Genomic DNA, 17,806 nt, shown 5'->3' with positions numbered 1-17,806 from the left:
TTTAGTAGTTGAAATGATAGATTTTAAATATGTTATGTAATTTCTTACAGAGAGTAGTGTACATTCCCAGGCAATAGAAATGGCATGCCTTACAATGAAATTTTTTCCCCTCTTCACTTTCTAGGCAGTTTAAAATTGTTGTTAAAATTTTATCTACCTGAATATCCATTCAAAATTACCAAGTGTACTGGGCTCATTGTTGTGATCACAAGAATGTGCTTGCAGTATTTGCATGTTACTGTCACATGTGATGATCATTTTGGAGCTGGTTCAACTTGAAAGCTCCCCATGAAAAACAAGTGACTGTAGATCAATGAAACTTTGTAGAAACATATGTAAGGAAATGTGGAAGAGAAATAATGAATAAACAAATAAAAAAGCTCCCCAACAGCTTTTCCAACAATTCCATCTGCCATAGAATGGGATATGAATCCACAGCATATTGCAAATTGATCATGTATTTAAAATTGCCACAAAGGCTTATGGTGCCATCAAGCTTTTGAGTCACCACCAAAGGGTTGGCCCACTGAATCAATGAATTAGAAGAAATGACACCTTAACTTGCCAGTGTTGCAACTGAGCCTTTACCCTGTCACACATGGAGAAGGGGATGGTACAGGGACAACAAAATTTCAGGACTCCCAATGGCTTAAGAGAAACATGTGCCTCTAAATTTTTCTGCCCAGCCTGAGGTATTCTCAAACAGTGGCTTGTAAGGAGTCCAAATCATGAAAAGAAATGGGTTGATACACTAAATGCACTTTGTCAACAATCTGTAAGTCAAAAACCTAAAAGACAAAACTCCCAAAGATATTTTGTGCAATTGGTAAATTGACCACTAGCAGTGTAAGTTGCCATTCCCCATTTTTGTAACACACAGAGATGGAGAATTTCCCTCACATGGGAATGCACTGTTTACTGTAAGACACATCCTGATGGAGCAGCAATTGCAACTCTGGGTGACACGTGTGGGGCATTGGAGGCAGCCCTAGAGTCCAGGGATAACACTGGGTTACCTGACAAGTGACTTGTAGCTTGCTGACTGTCACAGACAGTTGCTGAACATCTTATCTGATGGCACACACATGGCCTCCATGTGTGGGCAGTCTTGACAGACATGCAGCAAATGAACAACTGACAATCGGGGTAGGACCAGTGGATCACCCAGTGAATGAAAGGTAAATGACACCAAGGGCCTAAATATCACCATGGGTAGGAATTATGGAGCTGCAAGTGTCATGAATTCACCAAGCTTGGCACGGGCAAAGGTGCACACTGCCGAGGTGCTGTTGCACCAGAGTCATCAATGGCAGCAACACATGGTGACTCAGATGGATGCGAGGCCACTTCAGGTATCCCACGGGGCACCGGGCACTGTTGGTCATGCCATTTTGCCACCTGTCAATTATCAGAGAGGATGTCCTGAGCTGCCGTCACAATCTCATGTGATTCCAAAACTTCAGCAACATTGGCTCAATAATGGTCTGACAAGAACAATGCGCAAATCTGAATCTCAGGATCAGGAGCTAACCAGACAACAGTCACATTCCAAATTAGTGAGTCTGTATGAGAGGTATTTGGGACACTCAAAATGACATTTGCCTGAGAGGTCTTGCAAATTGGTGATTGAGGCTGCATGTGACTCTCCAGAGCTCTTGCAGCTCTGGTTAAACTGCAACCATGCTGGCACCACATGGGTTTGGAGGCCAAAATACTGCATACGCAACTGACGAAGCTCATCAAAGGGAAGCTTCTCAGGTTCAATAGAGGGCTTCAAATTTTGGACAACTTCATATAAGCCTATCCTTCTGGATGATAACAACTGGATTTGATGATACACCTTACCTCCCACCTCTCTGTAGACTCATGGAAACTGGAAAAGGTCATCAGGGGTATTGGGGGCAGAGAAGAAAAATGCACCGTGGGTGGGTGGCCACCTACTGGTGAAGCTAGGGGGTGAATCAAGTCCACATTCTGGGTTATCAGTGCCTGAATCTGCTCCTGTTGCTGCTGCTGCTGCTTCTTGTGTAGGTGCAACTGTTCCTGCCAGCGCTGCAGAAATGCCAGGTCCATGATAAGGCAAAGTGAAAAATGGATTTTAAAAAAATAGAGTGTCACATGCATAATAACATCCTTCATTGGCTCTTTAGTATCTGCAGAAGGCATGACAACACTGCTCCTCAACATGTTCAGTGTGTGTATTTCACAGACCAATGACAAGTTGGTAAAAGCCAGGGAACAGAACCCCATGAGTGTAATGAACTCATCATGTGAACTGAACTACTGAAGTGAAGTGTCCAAACTCATCTTGATACACACATGGCAATATGTGTAGCATGCAGCTGTATGGGCAGCTAAGGACTGACCACATGACAATTGCTGGAATGAAGTGACAGGCAAGGTTCACGGTGGTTTAATTCTGCAGGAGCACTGGTCTGCTCCACTTACTGCCGCTCACAAGTAAACGCTTCTGTTAGTGGGTCTGCTCATATGACACAAGGCGAGTGCCCTCCATGCTGAACTACTTTGCTGACTGCTTTGCTGTTCTACCAGTGCCAGCTCACCTGCCTCCACTGTGAAATCTGATGGTGGGGATACTAAACAATACATATCATACAAACAGACCAACTTGTAGTTTTCAACAATTCAGTTACGAATAATATCTGCAATGACGACAACCAGTTATTTTTATTAATTTGAAGCGACTCATATTACCTCACTGATGACTATTTCCTTTGAATATATTAAGTGAGCTCCAAGCAATATTTCTACTACACTTTTAGTTGTTTATGAGCTATAAACATAAATTTAATCTTACTCTTGAAATGAGTATTTTACGTGTGTACCTGCTTGTGCTAGAACACCAAAAAATTATAATTGAACGGTTCTGATTCTGATAAATATCATCCATGTTACATTCAGTGAAACATTACTGCTGCTACATTGGAGGAAAATTGCAGTTTTAGCCGTTTCTCCATAGTTGAGTGGCAAAAGGCATCTAATATCACATAACGGTATTTACAGCAACAGAAGCCTTTTAATAATGAGAAATATTGAAAACAAAAACAATAATAATTTAAATTATATTAGTCATACAGTAAGTAGAGCTATGTTTGTTACAGAACTGTATCTTATCTTTCAGATCTCGTTTGGGACTTGGCTTAACAGGGTTGGACACAGCTCAAGATCTGGCACTCGAGAGCAATGGTGACACAGCAAATGGACTAGGGTTAGCAGATCTGTATTACAATTCACGGCCTGAGCATGCAACAGATCAAACTTCAGCAACTGCCTCTTGGCCATACCAGCCCCCACCACCACCTGTGATAACTGAACAACCCAAACCCTCTTCTATCCCTCAGCATTTTCAGCCATATGACAGGGGTTACCCAAAAACTTTGGAATCATTAGCAGAAAAGGTGAGTTTTATAATTTACCTCAGAATAGTAATACTTTTAAAAGAGACTGTCAACTTCACTTTTGACCATGCTAATTAATGCAGTTTATTCATTTGAGACTTTTCTCATCATCCCGCGTTTCTGTTGAAACAATGTAAAAGAAAGGTCTTTACAGTTGCTTTAAAGTCTTTATAATGTTCTTGGGTGTGTTGACTGACTTACAACAAAATTCACAGCATTTCAGTAGAATAAATCTGAAAACCTGATAAGAAATTAGAAGATAGCAAGGTATCATATAGGCCCTAACTTCTGAATTGTTTGTAACCTGCCTTCAACTTCCTATATTGCTCAATTGGTGGTTATGCAGCAGGTGTGTAGCTTCATGAATTATGAATTTAAAACAGCTTGAATTATAATACTGTCTAAGATTTTCTCTCATTTTTGGGATATACGTATTCTGGTTATGTATACCCTGCGACACAAAATGTGAGCTGTTAAAATTTTTCGTATTTCCTATATGAGTATGATAAATAGAAAAATTGTATTAGAGAATCCCAAAAATCTACCTTTTGCCCAACAGTGGAAGTTGTAGTAACTTAGTTCTTATTTGCTCATATCCTTCACGAATTATGATCAAGAATCCTTTGATCACATCTGTGGAATTTTTAATTTTGCATTCATAGTCATATGAAATAATCATGATTATCTTTTTGTAGAGGAATATTTCCTGATGTACCTTCCCTTATCATTGCTAAGGAAATCTCATAAAAATTTTTCTTCCCCCTAAAGTTAATAATGTCAAACAAAAGTTGTCATATACATAAACCCCCCACCCCCAAACACACACACACACACACACAAAGCACTTTATTGAAATCTACAGAAGAATCTTCTTCTGGCATTAAAACCTTCAATTGAATGAATAGCCCTTTTGCAAAAAGAAGAGTACCAGCATGTAAAAGAGGAGCAAGAAAGTTGATACCGAGGGTGTACAGTAGCTATTCAGATACCAATGCTCATGAAGATGGCAGAAAAATGTTGTTAACATGTGGCATTGTGGATTATGAGGAAACAGCATTTTCTGTGGTCACTTCAAACCCATCTCTTAATTTTCTCTCATATTTTTAATAATATTTCCCTGTCAGTTTCTGTTTCCAGTTTTCTACTATAAAGGGACATTTGTAGTATCATGACATTACATCTAAACATAGTGCATATGTAGTTTTATACCAGGCAATGAAAAGTTTCTTCCTGTAGAAACAAAGTGGTGTCATATATATTTGCTTCTCACAGTTAATTGTAGATAGTAGTACTATTAAAAACTCAAAAATGTTCAGCCATTACACACTGTCACAAAATTAACAAAGAATTTTTTATAAATCCTATAAACAAGTTTTAGATTTGGTCAGTTCCCTGTAAATGATTTATTTATCTTGGCTTTCCATGTTAGTTCTTCAGATATAATTTATATTCACTGTTGTAATGCAGATAATCTGATTAATATCACAGATTTTAATCTGTACATCTCACAGCAATTTATCAAGGATGCTAATTGATAGCTTATTCATTTACCAAAGTGGGCTTTGTGCACTGCTGGATGAGTGTGTCATTCTTTGAACCATGCCTGAACAGTGTTTTATATCCTTTCAGTCTCTTAATATAGAGGTATTAAATTTCTTTTATTTTGATTCTTCTAAGTTCTTGGAGAGGGTTAATGCATTTGTGTGTGTGTGTGTGTGTGTTTGCTTGTTTCTTTTATTTTTATCTCAACATTTATGTTACTTCTCAGTTTTTAACTATCATCAGTACTGTTCTCTGCAGCCCTGTCACAGTATTTGGGAAGAGTAACCAGTTTTGTTATAGTCCATTGTTACTTCTCTACATTGTGTGTCTTCCGTGCTGTGGAATGCTGAGTGCCACACATAGATGTCTTCCACTATTTGTATCAGTTTTCTATGTCTTTTCTCTTGAAATGTCTTAAAGTCCTAGAAAAGGAATTACTATTTCTGAAAGTTGAAAATTCGGTACCATCTACCTTTTCACGTTTCTGTCAGTGTTAACCCAGCTCATCCACTTTCAGCAGTTGGTAAGTAGGTACTTTTCATCTATCTCATTTCATTGCTGGAATATTTTTTGTACTATGCATTTTGGGTTTTAATTATTGGGCTTGAATACTCATTTTATACTCCATACTTCAAGTGCATGTTGGTTAAGTATAAGCCATAAAAAGGAGTGAAAATTAATGGATAAATCAGCTGAGTGTACGATATGGTGATGTGTTTGTGAAATAAATATCTGGGATAGACAGATGCTGTGTGCCAGATCAGAACTTGAAATCTAGTTTCAGCTTTTTTGTGGCAATAGTCCAAGAGCAGAACTATCCCAGCATGCCTCATGGATCAACTCAATAAGGCTTCCATCTGAAGTACCCAGTGTCATGTAATTCTAATTCAAATATATGCATGATATTAATGCTGGCCATTTTAGTGCTCTTGTTTCTACATTTGCTAACTTATAGTGACACACTAATTAGAGACAGAGCACTTCATCAATTTTAAAAGGATGGAGAAAGATATCAGCATGGCATCATTCAAGGAATGATGATAGGAATAACCTGAAGTAATTCTAAATCTAAATCAGTATGGCCAGACATAGATGTGAATCATACTTCTAAATATGGACTTAGTATTCTAGCAATAAAACTGAAAATTTTAATTTCAGTAGTGAGGGCTTTAATTCGAACAACACTTTTCTTTTTGTTTGCGCCATTACTTTATTATTGCTTGCAAAACTATTTTCAATGAGGTGAATTCTTTTATTGTTGCAACTGTGAGTTAACTGTAAAGTCACTGGCTGGTTCTTAAGGCATGTAAATGATATGCACTTAAAAAGGATAGTGACAGAATCTTTTCAATAATAAATGTCTCCACTATTATTCTATATTTTGGTCATGGTACAAATCTCTCAATCACTTGTATGAAATTTGTGCGTGCAAATGCATGTCTACAACACAAAAATAATATTTCTGCCTTTAATGATCTCGACTTACTGAGCTATTAAATGTTACTCACAAGTCTATGCACATAAGTAGTCACATCACAAACTGGCCTGCTGTAAGGATCAAGAAATGAACATCATCTGCCAAAGTACAAATTAACAGCACAAAATTTCAAGACAGTTACATAGATTCTTTAGCACTTCAAAATTTGTCTGTAATATATTTTGACAAATTATATATGTGTTGAAATGTACATGTTTGCTGTCATATATAATTAATGTGTTTCAGGTGCATGCATTCTATTCAGGACCCACACAGCCTGCAACTGGCAGTTCACGTCGTTTATCCCAGCCTTCCCGTTCATATTATGGTGGCCGTAAGGTGATGCCACGCTCAGGAAGTGATCAACACTTGCCTCGAGTAGAATATGGACTATCTAGCACACCACACACTCTCTTGCGCTCCAGTCTCAAGGCAGGCACTGCAGGTGCTGCCAGCTCATACTCAGCCTCCCGTTATCGCAGTGAACAGCCTTTTTCGGCTGGGACACTAACGCGGAGACACCGCCCCTCTCTTGATTATGCATCAGATACAGAAGCTACTTGCACTTCTTCACCTCGCACTTCCTACTCTTATTACAGGTAATTTACAAGCGTTGTGTTATGTATAGATATTTTTTCTACTCAAATATCTTTTTCTCCAAGAAGATCTTTGTTACAGTCGTATATATATTTTTTTCCAGGAAGGTATTTATTACATATATTAGTTTGTGCCCATCAGTTTGCCAAGTCATTGGACACAGGACATTTGATTATTTCCCTGAGTTAAGTTTCTAATCTCTTATAAAAAGTTTGGTGTAATGACTGCAAGACAACTTTTTATCATTTTTGTAAGGAGCTTCCTTTGATTCATTGAGCCCAGTAATATCTTTAACTAGGCACTCAGAAAGTTCATTATAAAATGTAAACAGGCAGTCTAGACTAAATTTTATGAGCTTAATATAAATAATTCTAATAATTTTCAAATAACAAATAGTGTATATCTTATATATTAGCGTAAAAATCCTGGTTCCCAGTTCATGTGCTGCACCAGTCCTATTGCAGTATTTGGAAGTCTAATAACTTTACTATGAGTTTTTTAATAATATTTTCTTACTAGCATATTATTCTTCATTGTAACTGACTGCCTGGTAGCAGGTCCGTGGTTTCATGACAGTAGCAGTTACTTCATAAATAACGATGTAGAGGGATAAATACTGTTTCCTTACTGTCTCATTGTTTCTTACCTCCCTCATCCTCAATGATTGAAAGTCAAAAGCAAATAGTGTAGCTGTGTCAACATACACTTTCCTTAGTAGGAAAACGATAATTTACTTTAGTAACAGGCATCACTGCTGAATTTTTATATATATATATATATATATATATATATATAATTTTTTTTTTTTTTTTTTTTTTTTTTTGTAAGGACTTATTTTTGTTACAATGATGCACATCTGTCAGATTAGAAGGCAAATTTGATTACAGGTAACATGTTGACATTCTTCAGCACAGCTCTTTCTGTCTTTACTTTTGTAGATAGTCAGCACAAAGTGATCAGTTTGATATCTCTTGGCAAAATTATGTGGAATTTATGGCTTGCTTCCTGCTACACCATATGACTCGAGTAGAGTGGGATGTAGCGAAATTGCTTTGCACTCTGTGGTGCCCTCTGAAGTGCCAAGAAAATGTGTGCATACAATTTATGCATAGTTACAGTCACAGAGCACACAAAAATTCCTTTTTAGATGTATATTACCTCAAATAATCACTGCCAATCTGAAGTCCTTTATTCGTTGGTCCTTTCAGCTAAGCTGTGGCAGTCTCCTCTAATGCTAGGTTAGTTACAAAGGTTTATTTAGCATGACGAGCTCTTGCAAATAGTTCAGTAGTATAATTTATCTATATAGCACTGGTATCTGACATCTTAGGGCAACATCATCATAGCCATTGCTTGCCCCTTTGAGAATAATTGTTGTAGTATTTCTATGATTAAAAATCCCAGATGAATTATAATATGTATATGGCTATAACAAAAGAAGGACTCTTTTAAAAAGGTAGTCACTGTTCCACCCTGTCTGAATACCTTTCTATTATCCAGCATCTCTGCTGGTGGTAGTAGTTTGAAGTCAAAGTGTAAATCTCTCACTTAATTTGTATTACCTAAGTTTCAGACACAGAAATCATCTACACTAACACTGAAATTTACTATGTGTCTTTTGACTTATGTTTATGTATCTGTTAATGTCTTACCACACTATTAACAGATACAGTTATTTTGGATACCTGTGGCAGTAATCAGAGACCAGATTTTAATGAACATACACCAAAAACACAACATGCAGGAACAATACTTGCAAGTGAGTTAGTGGAAATGTATCCAAATATTTTATATTGGATTACTGGTAATCTGTGTCAAAAACTTCTACATCAAATCTTTGTGTACATTTGTCCTAATACAAAAATGTAAGGATAATGTATACAAGAAAGTTGGTGGTTATCATATCACGCTGTTGTTACAGCTTAATTCAGAAACAATGCTGTAAAATACTGGAGTAGCAAATAAGAATGGTACAAGTTTTATCATGTTACACTTTTACAAACAACAAAAATGCAGAAAACTGTTCTTGGCCGAAAGTTATTCATGGGGTTATATGGGAAATTAATTGGAGGAACTTTGTCCACAAAAGATAAAGATCTGTGTATCAGTTGGGTTGAAACATGACTTTTAACTTGTCATAAGTGCTCATCACTCAATATCCCTGACTTCACCTCATTTCTTTGATCTCGGCCATCTATGGACCAAGCGAAGTAACTTCTTCATGATGTTATCTTCTTTCCTGATTTTTGGTCTTCCCAGTATTTCTTAAATCTTTCATTGCTTTCTTTAGTTTTTTCATCTCTCCATACAAAGATACACTCCCGGAAATTGAAATAAGAACACCGTGAATTCATTGTCCCAGGAAGGGGAAACTTTATTGACACATTCCTGGGGTCAGATACATCACATGATCACACTGACAGAACCACAGGCACATAGACACAGGCAACAGAGCATGCACAATGTCGGCACTAGTACAGTGTATATCCACCTTTCGCAGCAATGCAGGCTGCTATTCTCCCATGGAGACGATCGTAGAGATGCTGGATGTAGTCCTGTGGAACGGCTTGCCATGCCATTTCCACCTGGCGCCTCAGTTGGACCAGCGTTCATGCTGGACGTGCAGACCGCGTGAGACGACGCTTCATCCAGTCCCAAACATGCTCAATGGGGGACAGATCCGGAGATCTTGCTGGCCAGGGTAGTTGACTTACACCTTCTAGAGCACGTTGGGTGGCACGGGATACATGCGGACGTGCATTGTCCTGTTGGAACAGCAAGTTCCCTTGCCGGTCTAGGAATGGTAGAACGATGGGTTCGATGACGGTTTGGATGTACCGTGCACTATTCAGTGTCCCCTCGACGATCACCATTGGTGTACGGCCAGTGTAGGAGATCGCTCCCCACACCATGATGCCGGGTGTTGGCCCTGTGTGCCTCGGTCGTATGCAGTCCTGATTGTGGCGCTCACCTGCACGGCGCCAAACACGCATACGACCATCATTGGCACCAAGGCAGAAGCGACTCTCATCGCTGAAGACGACACGTCTCCATTCGTCCCTCCATTCATGCCTGTCGCGACACCACTAGAGGCGGGCTGCACGATGTTGGGGCGTGAGCGGAAGACGGCCTAACGGTGTGCGGGACCGTAGCCCAGCTTCATGGAGACGGTTGCGAATGGTCCTCGCCGATACCCCAGGAGCAACAGTGTCCCTAATTTGCTGGGAAGTGGCGGTGCGGTCCCCTACGGCACTGCGTAGGATCCTATGGTCTTGGCGTGCATCCGTGCATCGCTGCGGTCCGGTCCCAGGTCGACGGGCACGTGCACCTTCCGCCGACCACTGCCAACAACATTGATGTACTGTGGAGACCTCACGCCCCACGTGTTGAGCAATTCGGCGGTACGTCCACCCGGCCTCCCGCATGCCCACTATACGCCCTCGCTCAAAGTCCGTCAACTGCACATACGGTTCACGTCCACACTGTCGCGGCATGCTACCAGTGTTAAAGACTGCGATGGAGCTCCGTATGCCACGGCAAATTGGCTGACACTGACGGCGGCGGTGCACAAATGCTGCGCAGCTAGCGCCATTCGACGGCCAACACCGCGGTTCCTGGTGTGTCCACTGTGCCGTGCGTGTGATCATTGCTTGTACAGCCCTCTCGCAGTGTCCGGAGCAAGTATGGTGGGTCTGACACACCGGTGTCAATGTGTTCTTTTTTCCATTTCCAGGAGTGTATGTTTTCTGACCTTTTTCTGGAAACTTCCAAAATTTCTAATCTTGGTCTGAAAAGTTGGTCTGTCTAGAATTTCTGCTTTTTTAATGTTGATTTCTACTAAGAAATTTTTTACTCTCCTGACCCAACTGATTTGCATTTTGGGATTTTTGTTGAAATGGTCAAATATTTGCTAAGTCAGTCTTCCTGAGTTCATTTGAAGCAAGAGACCATAAAAGGAAATTCTCCTTTCCCTGAGCGCATCAGATAGTTTTTCAGTTTGGGTGTAAATCTCTTCATTACTTATTTACATTCACATACTCTCAACTTTTTTGTACTGAGTATATTTCATACTACCTTCCTTCCCTTTTCCCCCAAATCTTCAATTTCTCTGTTTTAGGTGAGGACTAAACGTTCCACTGCATAAAGCCACTCCAGTTTTATTATAATGTTGTTGTGTTGGACTTTTCTTTTTACTGTAGGCGGTTTTTTTAAAACTGTAGATGTCCCTGATTAACAGATAAACCATTGCCATTTCCTGCACTCTAGTTTTATTTGATTTTCTATTTAGACTATTTGGCTTTATTATCCCCTAAGTACCTAAATTTATTCACATGGTTGATTCTACCATATCCTGTGCTTAGGAATTTTGGAGCACTTTTAATGTTTATTATGAATTATTTCTTCTCAAAAGAATTTTGTAATGCTACCTTATCCACTGTCACTTTCAGTAGGTTGATTTGCTCAGCTGGTGTACTGATGTTTTTGGAAAATATTGCTAAATCATTTGCAAAGGCTAGACACTGGCATCTGATATGCAAATTTTTATACTCCAGTTGGATTCCCATCCACCTTTAGTAATTAAGAAATTTATTCATAATTAGTGATTTAAAGCATTCTGAATTAAGGGTATTTTGTAATTAGTTTTGATAGTAAATTTTATTGTAGGTTAGGTTAGGTTAGGTTAGTGTTGTTTAACGTCCCGTCGCCAACGAGGTCATTAGAGACGGAGCGCAAGCTCGGGTTAGGGAAGGATGGTGAAGGAAATCGGCCGTGCCCTTTCAAAGGAACCATCCCGGCATTTGCCTGAAACGATTTAGGGAAATCACGGAAAACCTAAATCAGGATGGCTGGAGACGGGATTGAACCGTCGTCCTCCTGAATGCGAGTCCAGTGTGCTAACCACTGCGCCACCTCGGTAAATTTTTTTTTTTAATTTTTTTTTATTTATTTTTTGTTGTATGGAGGTTTCTGTTTTTTCTAGTATTACTCACAAGATTTGTGATGGTGAACAGTATAGTGCTTTTGATTGTAATTTCCTTGCAGTATCAGATAGTTTTTCTATAATTGGTTACATTAACTGCACTGAATATCTGTATTGCTTATCCAAGCACTGTTTTCACTCAACCATGTGTAACAGTCAAAATCTGATGTATTTGAAGCAGTTGTACCATATACCGGTATATTACTTGTTCCATAGCCTTGAGTGTTTTCACTCATGATGGTATCTGTAGAACACTATGTATCTCTTTGAGTGACAAAAAACTTTGTTTTCATATTCTTCAATACACTTAGGACAGGGTGACAGAGAGAAATTTTCTTGTGATGCAATAAGGTGGATAGCTTACACCATTCAGCACACTGCAAGTAATTAAATGAGACCTAAAGTTAGTTCAGTGTACTACAGAATATGAAGTTTGGTAAGAAACCCTTAACAACCCTGAAGTTTTTGACAGTGTTACAGAGATACTAGAAGTGCTAGCAAGTTTTTCCCAGTAGATCTGCACTGAAAGTTCTACTTGCTTCTACTTTGCTTTCTCGCCTGTCATCATTCATGAGTAGAAACCATATGCAAACTACTTTTGTTCAATATGAATGTATGTGTGTGTGTGTGTGTGTGTGTGTGTGTGTGTGTGTGTGTGTGTGTGTTTGTGTGTAATTGTTGTGTTTGTTACACAATTTGAAGTCACACATCCCATTTCTGATTGCATCTAGACTGTTATATTTCTGTCATATGTTGGTGGCAATACATTAAGGCAGATGCTGCTATCAGTGTTAGTCAAATTTGGTCTGCATGTGTTTTGAAGAAACAGGCTTTGGTATTTAATGCTGATTATCCAGTGTACCAAAGTAACAATAAAACTCTTCATGAAATTTTCTGAGCTTAGTTGAGTATCTGAACTAAATAAAATCTTTTAGCATTTCAGTGATGATTTAATTTGTAGGTTTCCTGATTATTCTGTGAATTGCTATAAATATGTTAAAATGTATGCTGAATGTTGGGGGTAGGCTCTAAAGTGGATCAGTCATTGTTGAATGACAAACTGACATAAATTCAATAAAAGCAGCTTAAAAACTGTGCAAAAGATGACATGTGAGTATTCTTCTAGACTTACATGCACTAGACTCTTAAGCTTCAAATTATGGAATTAACTGTTAATTTTTACGTTCTCAGTATTCAGGTTGAGCCAGAGTTCCACTGACAAACTTTCAGAGTTGATAGTATGGACCAAAACAAGCAAAAAAGTCTAGTAAGCATGGTCACAAAAATGCACTTACGAGCTATGAGCATTTATTCATCTTCAACACTGTGAAACACAGCTCTTCAGCTGCAAAATCTTTGTAGCCTTACATGGAACTGGGACATGGATGTAAATAGTACAAATAAGAATAGAACAGAAAACTTTAAAATGTGGTGTTACAGAAGAATGCTTATAATTAAATGGGTAGATTGCGTAACTAGTGAGGAGGTACTGGATTGAATGGAAAAGAAGAGAGATATGATACAACTTGACTAAAATGACCAGTTTTCACAAAATCTACATTAAAGGATTTTTTGGAAATCTTTTCAGAACAATGTATTTTTCCTTCCTTTACACAGTGTACTACAAAATAACATTTTTTATTCAGTGGAACACATATCATAACTACACTCCTGGAAATGGAAAAAAGAACACATTGACACCGGTGTGTCAGACCCACCATACTTGCTCCGGACACTGCGAGAGGGCTGTACAAGCAATGATCACACGCACGGCACAGCGGACACACCAGACACCGCGGTGTTGGCCGTCGAATGGCGCTAGCTGCGCAGCATTTGTGCACCACCGCCGTCAGTGTCAGCCAGTTTGCCGTGGCATACGGAGCTCCATCGCAGTCTTTAACACTGGTAGCATGCCGCGACAGCGTGGACGTGAACCGTATGTGCAGTTGACGGACTTTGAGCGAGGGCGTATAGTGGGCATGCGGGAGGCCGGGTGGACGTACCGCCGAATTGCTCAACACGTGGGGAGTGAGGTCTCCACAGTACATCGATGTTGTTGCCAGTGGACGGCGGAAGGTGCACGTGCCCGTCGACCTGGGACCGGACCGCAGCGACGCACGGATGCACGCCAAGACCATAGGATCCTACGCAGTGCCGTAGGGGACCGCACCGCCACTTCCCAGCAAATTAGGGACACTGTTGCTCCTGGGGTATCGGCAAGGACCATTCGCAACCGTCTCCATGAAGCTGGGCTACGGTCCCGCACACCGTTAGGCCGTCTTCCGCTCACGCCCCAACATCGTGCAGCCCGCCTCCAGTGGTGTCGCGACAGGCGTGAATGGAGGGACGAATGGAGACGTGTCGTCTTCAGCGATGAGAGTCGCTTCTGCCTTGGTGCCAATGATGGTCGTATGCGTGTTTGGCGCCGTGCAGGTGAGCGCCACAATCAGGACTGCATACGACCGAGGCACACAGGGCCAACACCCGGCATCATGGTGTGGGGAGCGATCTCCTACACTGGCCGTACACCAATGGTGATCGTCGAGGGGACACTGAATAGTGCACGGTACATCCAAACCGTCATCGAACCCATCGTTCTACCATTCCTAGACCGGCAAGGGAACTTGCTGTTCCAACAGGACAATGCAAGTCTGCATGTATCCCGTGCCACCCAACGTGCTCTAGAAGGTGTAAGTCAACTACCCTGGCCAGCAAGATCTCCGGATCTGTCCCCCATTGAGCATGTTTGGGACTGGATGAAGCGTCATCTCACACGGTCTGCACGTCCAGCACGAACGCTGGTCCAACTGAGGCGCCAGGTGGAAATGGCATGGCAAGCCATTCCACAGGACTACATCCAGCATCTCTACGATCGTCTCCATGGGAGAATAGCAGCCTGCATTGCTGCGAAAGGTGGATATACACTGTACTAGTGCCGACATTGTGCATGCTCTGTTGCCTGTGTCTATGTGCCTGTGGTTCTGTCAGTGTGATCATGTGATGTATCTGACCCCAGGAATGTGTCAATAAAGTTTCCCCTTCCTGGGACAATGAATTCACGGTGTTCTTATTTCAATTTCCAGGAGTGTATTATGTAATTTCAGATATTTAAATTATTGCAGAAGTCAGTTTTGGTTGTCATGAGAATAATTGTCCTCACCATCTAGTGCATAATTTTTTATTTACATAGTTGTCAACCCCCCCATGAACCATGAACCTTGCTGTTGGTGGGGAGACTTGCGTGCCTCAGCAATACAGATGGCCGTACCGTAGGTGCAACCACAACGGAGGGGTATCTGTTGAGAAGCCAGACAAACGTGTGGTTCCTGAAGAGGGGCAGCAGCCTTTTCAGTAGTTGCAGGGGCAACAGTCTGTATGATTGACTGATCTGGCATTGTAACACTAACCAAAATGGCCTTGCTGTGCTGGTACTGCGAACGGCTGAAAGCAAGGGGAAACTACAGCCGTAATTTTTCCCGAGGACATGCAGCTTTACTGTATGATTAAATGATGATGGCGTCCTCTTGGGTAAAATATTCCGGAGGTAAAATAGACCCCCATTCGGATATCCGGGCGGGGACTACTCAAGAGGACGTCGTTATCAGGAGAAAGAAAACTGGTGTTCTACGGATCGGAGCGTGGAATGTCAGATCCCTTAATCGGGCAGGTAGGTTAGAAAATTTAAAAAGGGAAATGGATAGGTTAAAGTTAGATATAGTGGGAATTAGTGAAGTTCGGTGGCAGGAGGAACAAGACTTTTGGTCAGGTGATTACAGGGTTATGAATACAAAATCAAATAGGGGTAATGCAGGAGTAGGTTTAATAATGAATAAAAAAATAGGAGTGCGGGTAATCTACTACAAACAGCATAGTGAACGCATTATTGTGGCCAAGATAGACACAAAGCCCATGCCTACTACAGTAGTACAAGTTTATATGCCAACTAGCACTGCAGATGATGAAGAAATTGATGAAATATATGACAAGATAAAAGAAATTATTCAGGTAGTGAAGGGAGACGAAAATTTAATAGTCATGGGTGACTGGAATTCGTCAGTAGGAAAAGGGAGAGAAGGAAACATAGTAGGTGAATATGGATTGGGGGGAAGAAATGAAAGAGGAAGCCGTGTGGTAGAATTTTGCACAGAGCATAACTTAATCATAGCTAACACTTGGTTCAAGAATCATAAAAGAAGGTTGTATACCTGGAAGAATCCTGGAGATACTAAAAGGTATCAGATAGATTATATAATGGTAAGACAGGGATTTAGGAACCAGGTTTTAAATTGTAAGACATTTCCAGGGGCAGATGTGGATTCTGACCACAATCTATTGGTTATGAACTGCAGATTGAAACTGAAGAAACTACAAAAAGGTGGGAATTTAAGGAGATGGGACCTGGATAAACTGAAAGAACCAGAGGTTGTAGAGAGTTTGAGGGAGAGCATAAGGGAACAATTGACAGAAATGGGGGAAAGAAATACAGTAGAAGAAGAATGGGTAGCTCTGAGGGATGAAGTAGTGAAGGCAGCAGACGATCAAGTAGGTAAAAAGACGAGGGCTAATAGAAATCCTTGGGTAACAGAAGAAATATTGAATTTAATTGATGAAAGGAGAAAATATAAAAATGCAGTAAATGAAGCAGGCAAAAAGGAATACAAACGTCTCAAAAATGAGATCGGCAGGAAGTGCAAAATGGCTAAGCAGAGATGGCTAGAGGACAAATGTAAGGATGTAGAGGCTTGTCTCACTAGGGGTAAGATAGATACTGCCTACAGGAAAATTAAAGTGACCTTTGGAGAGAAGAGAACGACTTGTATGAATATCAAGAGCTCAGATGGCAACCCAGTTCTAAGCAAAGAAGGGAAGGCAGAAAGGTGGAAGGAGTATATAGAGGGTTTATACAAGGGTGATGTACTTGAGGACAATATTATGGAAATGGAAGAGGATGTAGATGAAGACGAAATGGGAGATAAGATACTGCATGAAGAGTTTGACAGAGCACTGAAAGACCTGAGTTGAAACAAGGCCCCGGGAGTAGACAACATTCCATTATAACTACTGATGGCCTTGGGAGAGCCAGTCATGACAAAACTCTACTATCTGGTGAGCAAGATGTATGAGACAGGCGAAATACCCTCAGACTTCAAGAAGAATATCATAATTCCAATCCCAAAGAAAGCAGGTGTTGACAGATGTGAAAATTACTGAACTATCAGTTTAATAAGTCACAGCTGCAAAATACTAACACGAATTCTTTACAGACAAATGGAAAAACTGGTAGAAGCGGACCTCGGGGAAGATCAGTTTGGATTCCGTAGAAATGTTGGAACACATGAGGCAATACTAACCTTACGACTTATCTTAGAAGAAAGATTAAGAAAAGGCAAACCTACATTTCTAGCATTTGTAGACTTAGAGAAAGCTTTTGACAATGTTAACTGGAATACTCTCTTTCAAATTCTGAAGGTGGCAGGGGTAAAATACAGGGAGCGAAAGGCTATTTACAATTTGTACAGAAACCAGATGGCAGTTATAAGAGTTGAGGGCATGAAAGGGAAGCAGTGGTTGGGAAAGGAGTGAGACAGGGTTGTAGCCTCTCCCCGATGTTATTCAATCTGTATATTGAGCAAGCAGTAAAGGAAACAAAAGAAAAATTCGGAGTAGGTATTAAAATCCATGGAGAAGAAGTAAAAACTTTGAGGTTCGCCGATGACATTGTAATTCTGTCAGAGACAGCAAAGGACTTGGAAGAGCAGTTGAACGGAATGAACAGTGTCTTGAAAGGAG

The 17,806-nt window shown here is 40.4% G+C and overlaps 1 protein-coding gene across 1 annotated transcript in view; it reads left to right on the top strand.

The window, feature by feature from the left end:
* Positions 1–17,806, top strand: part of LOC126249701 (rho GTPase-activating protein 100F) — a 405,508-nt gene that overhangs the window by 162,094 nt on the left and 225,608 nt on the right. The window contains exons 6-7 of the mRNA XM_049951380.1: positions 3,143–3,419; positions 6,685–7,037. Coding sequence (XP_049807337.1) covers positions 3,143–3,419; positions 6,685–7,037 — 630 coding nt within the window. The remainder of the gene's footprint in view (positions 1–3,142; positions 3,420–6,684; positions 7,038–17,806) is intronic.

The sequence above is a fragment of the Schistocerca nitens genome, chromosome 3 (assembly GCF_023898315.1).
Source record: "Schistocerca nitens isolate TAMUIC-IGC-003100 chromosome 3, iqSchNite1.1, whole genome shotgun sequence".
Lineage (NCBI taxonomy): Eukaryota > Metazoa > Arthropoda > Insecta > Orthoptera > Acrididae > Schistocerca > Schistocerca nitens.
Note: the sequence above shows the minus strand (reverse complement) of the source record. Positions and strands in the feature narration are given on the sequence as shown.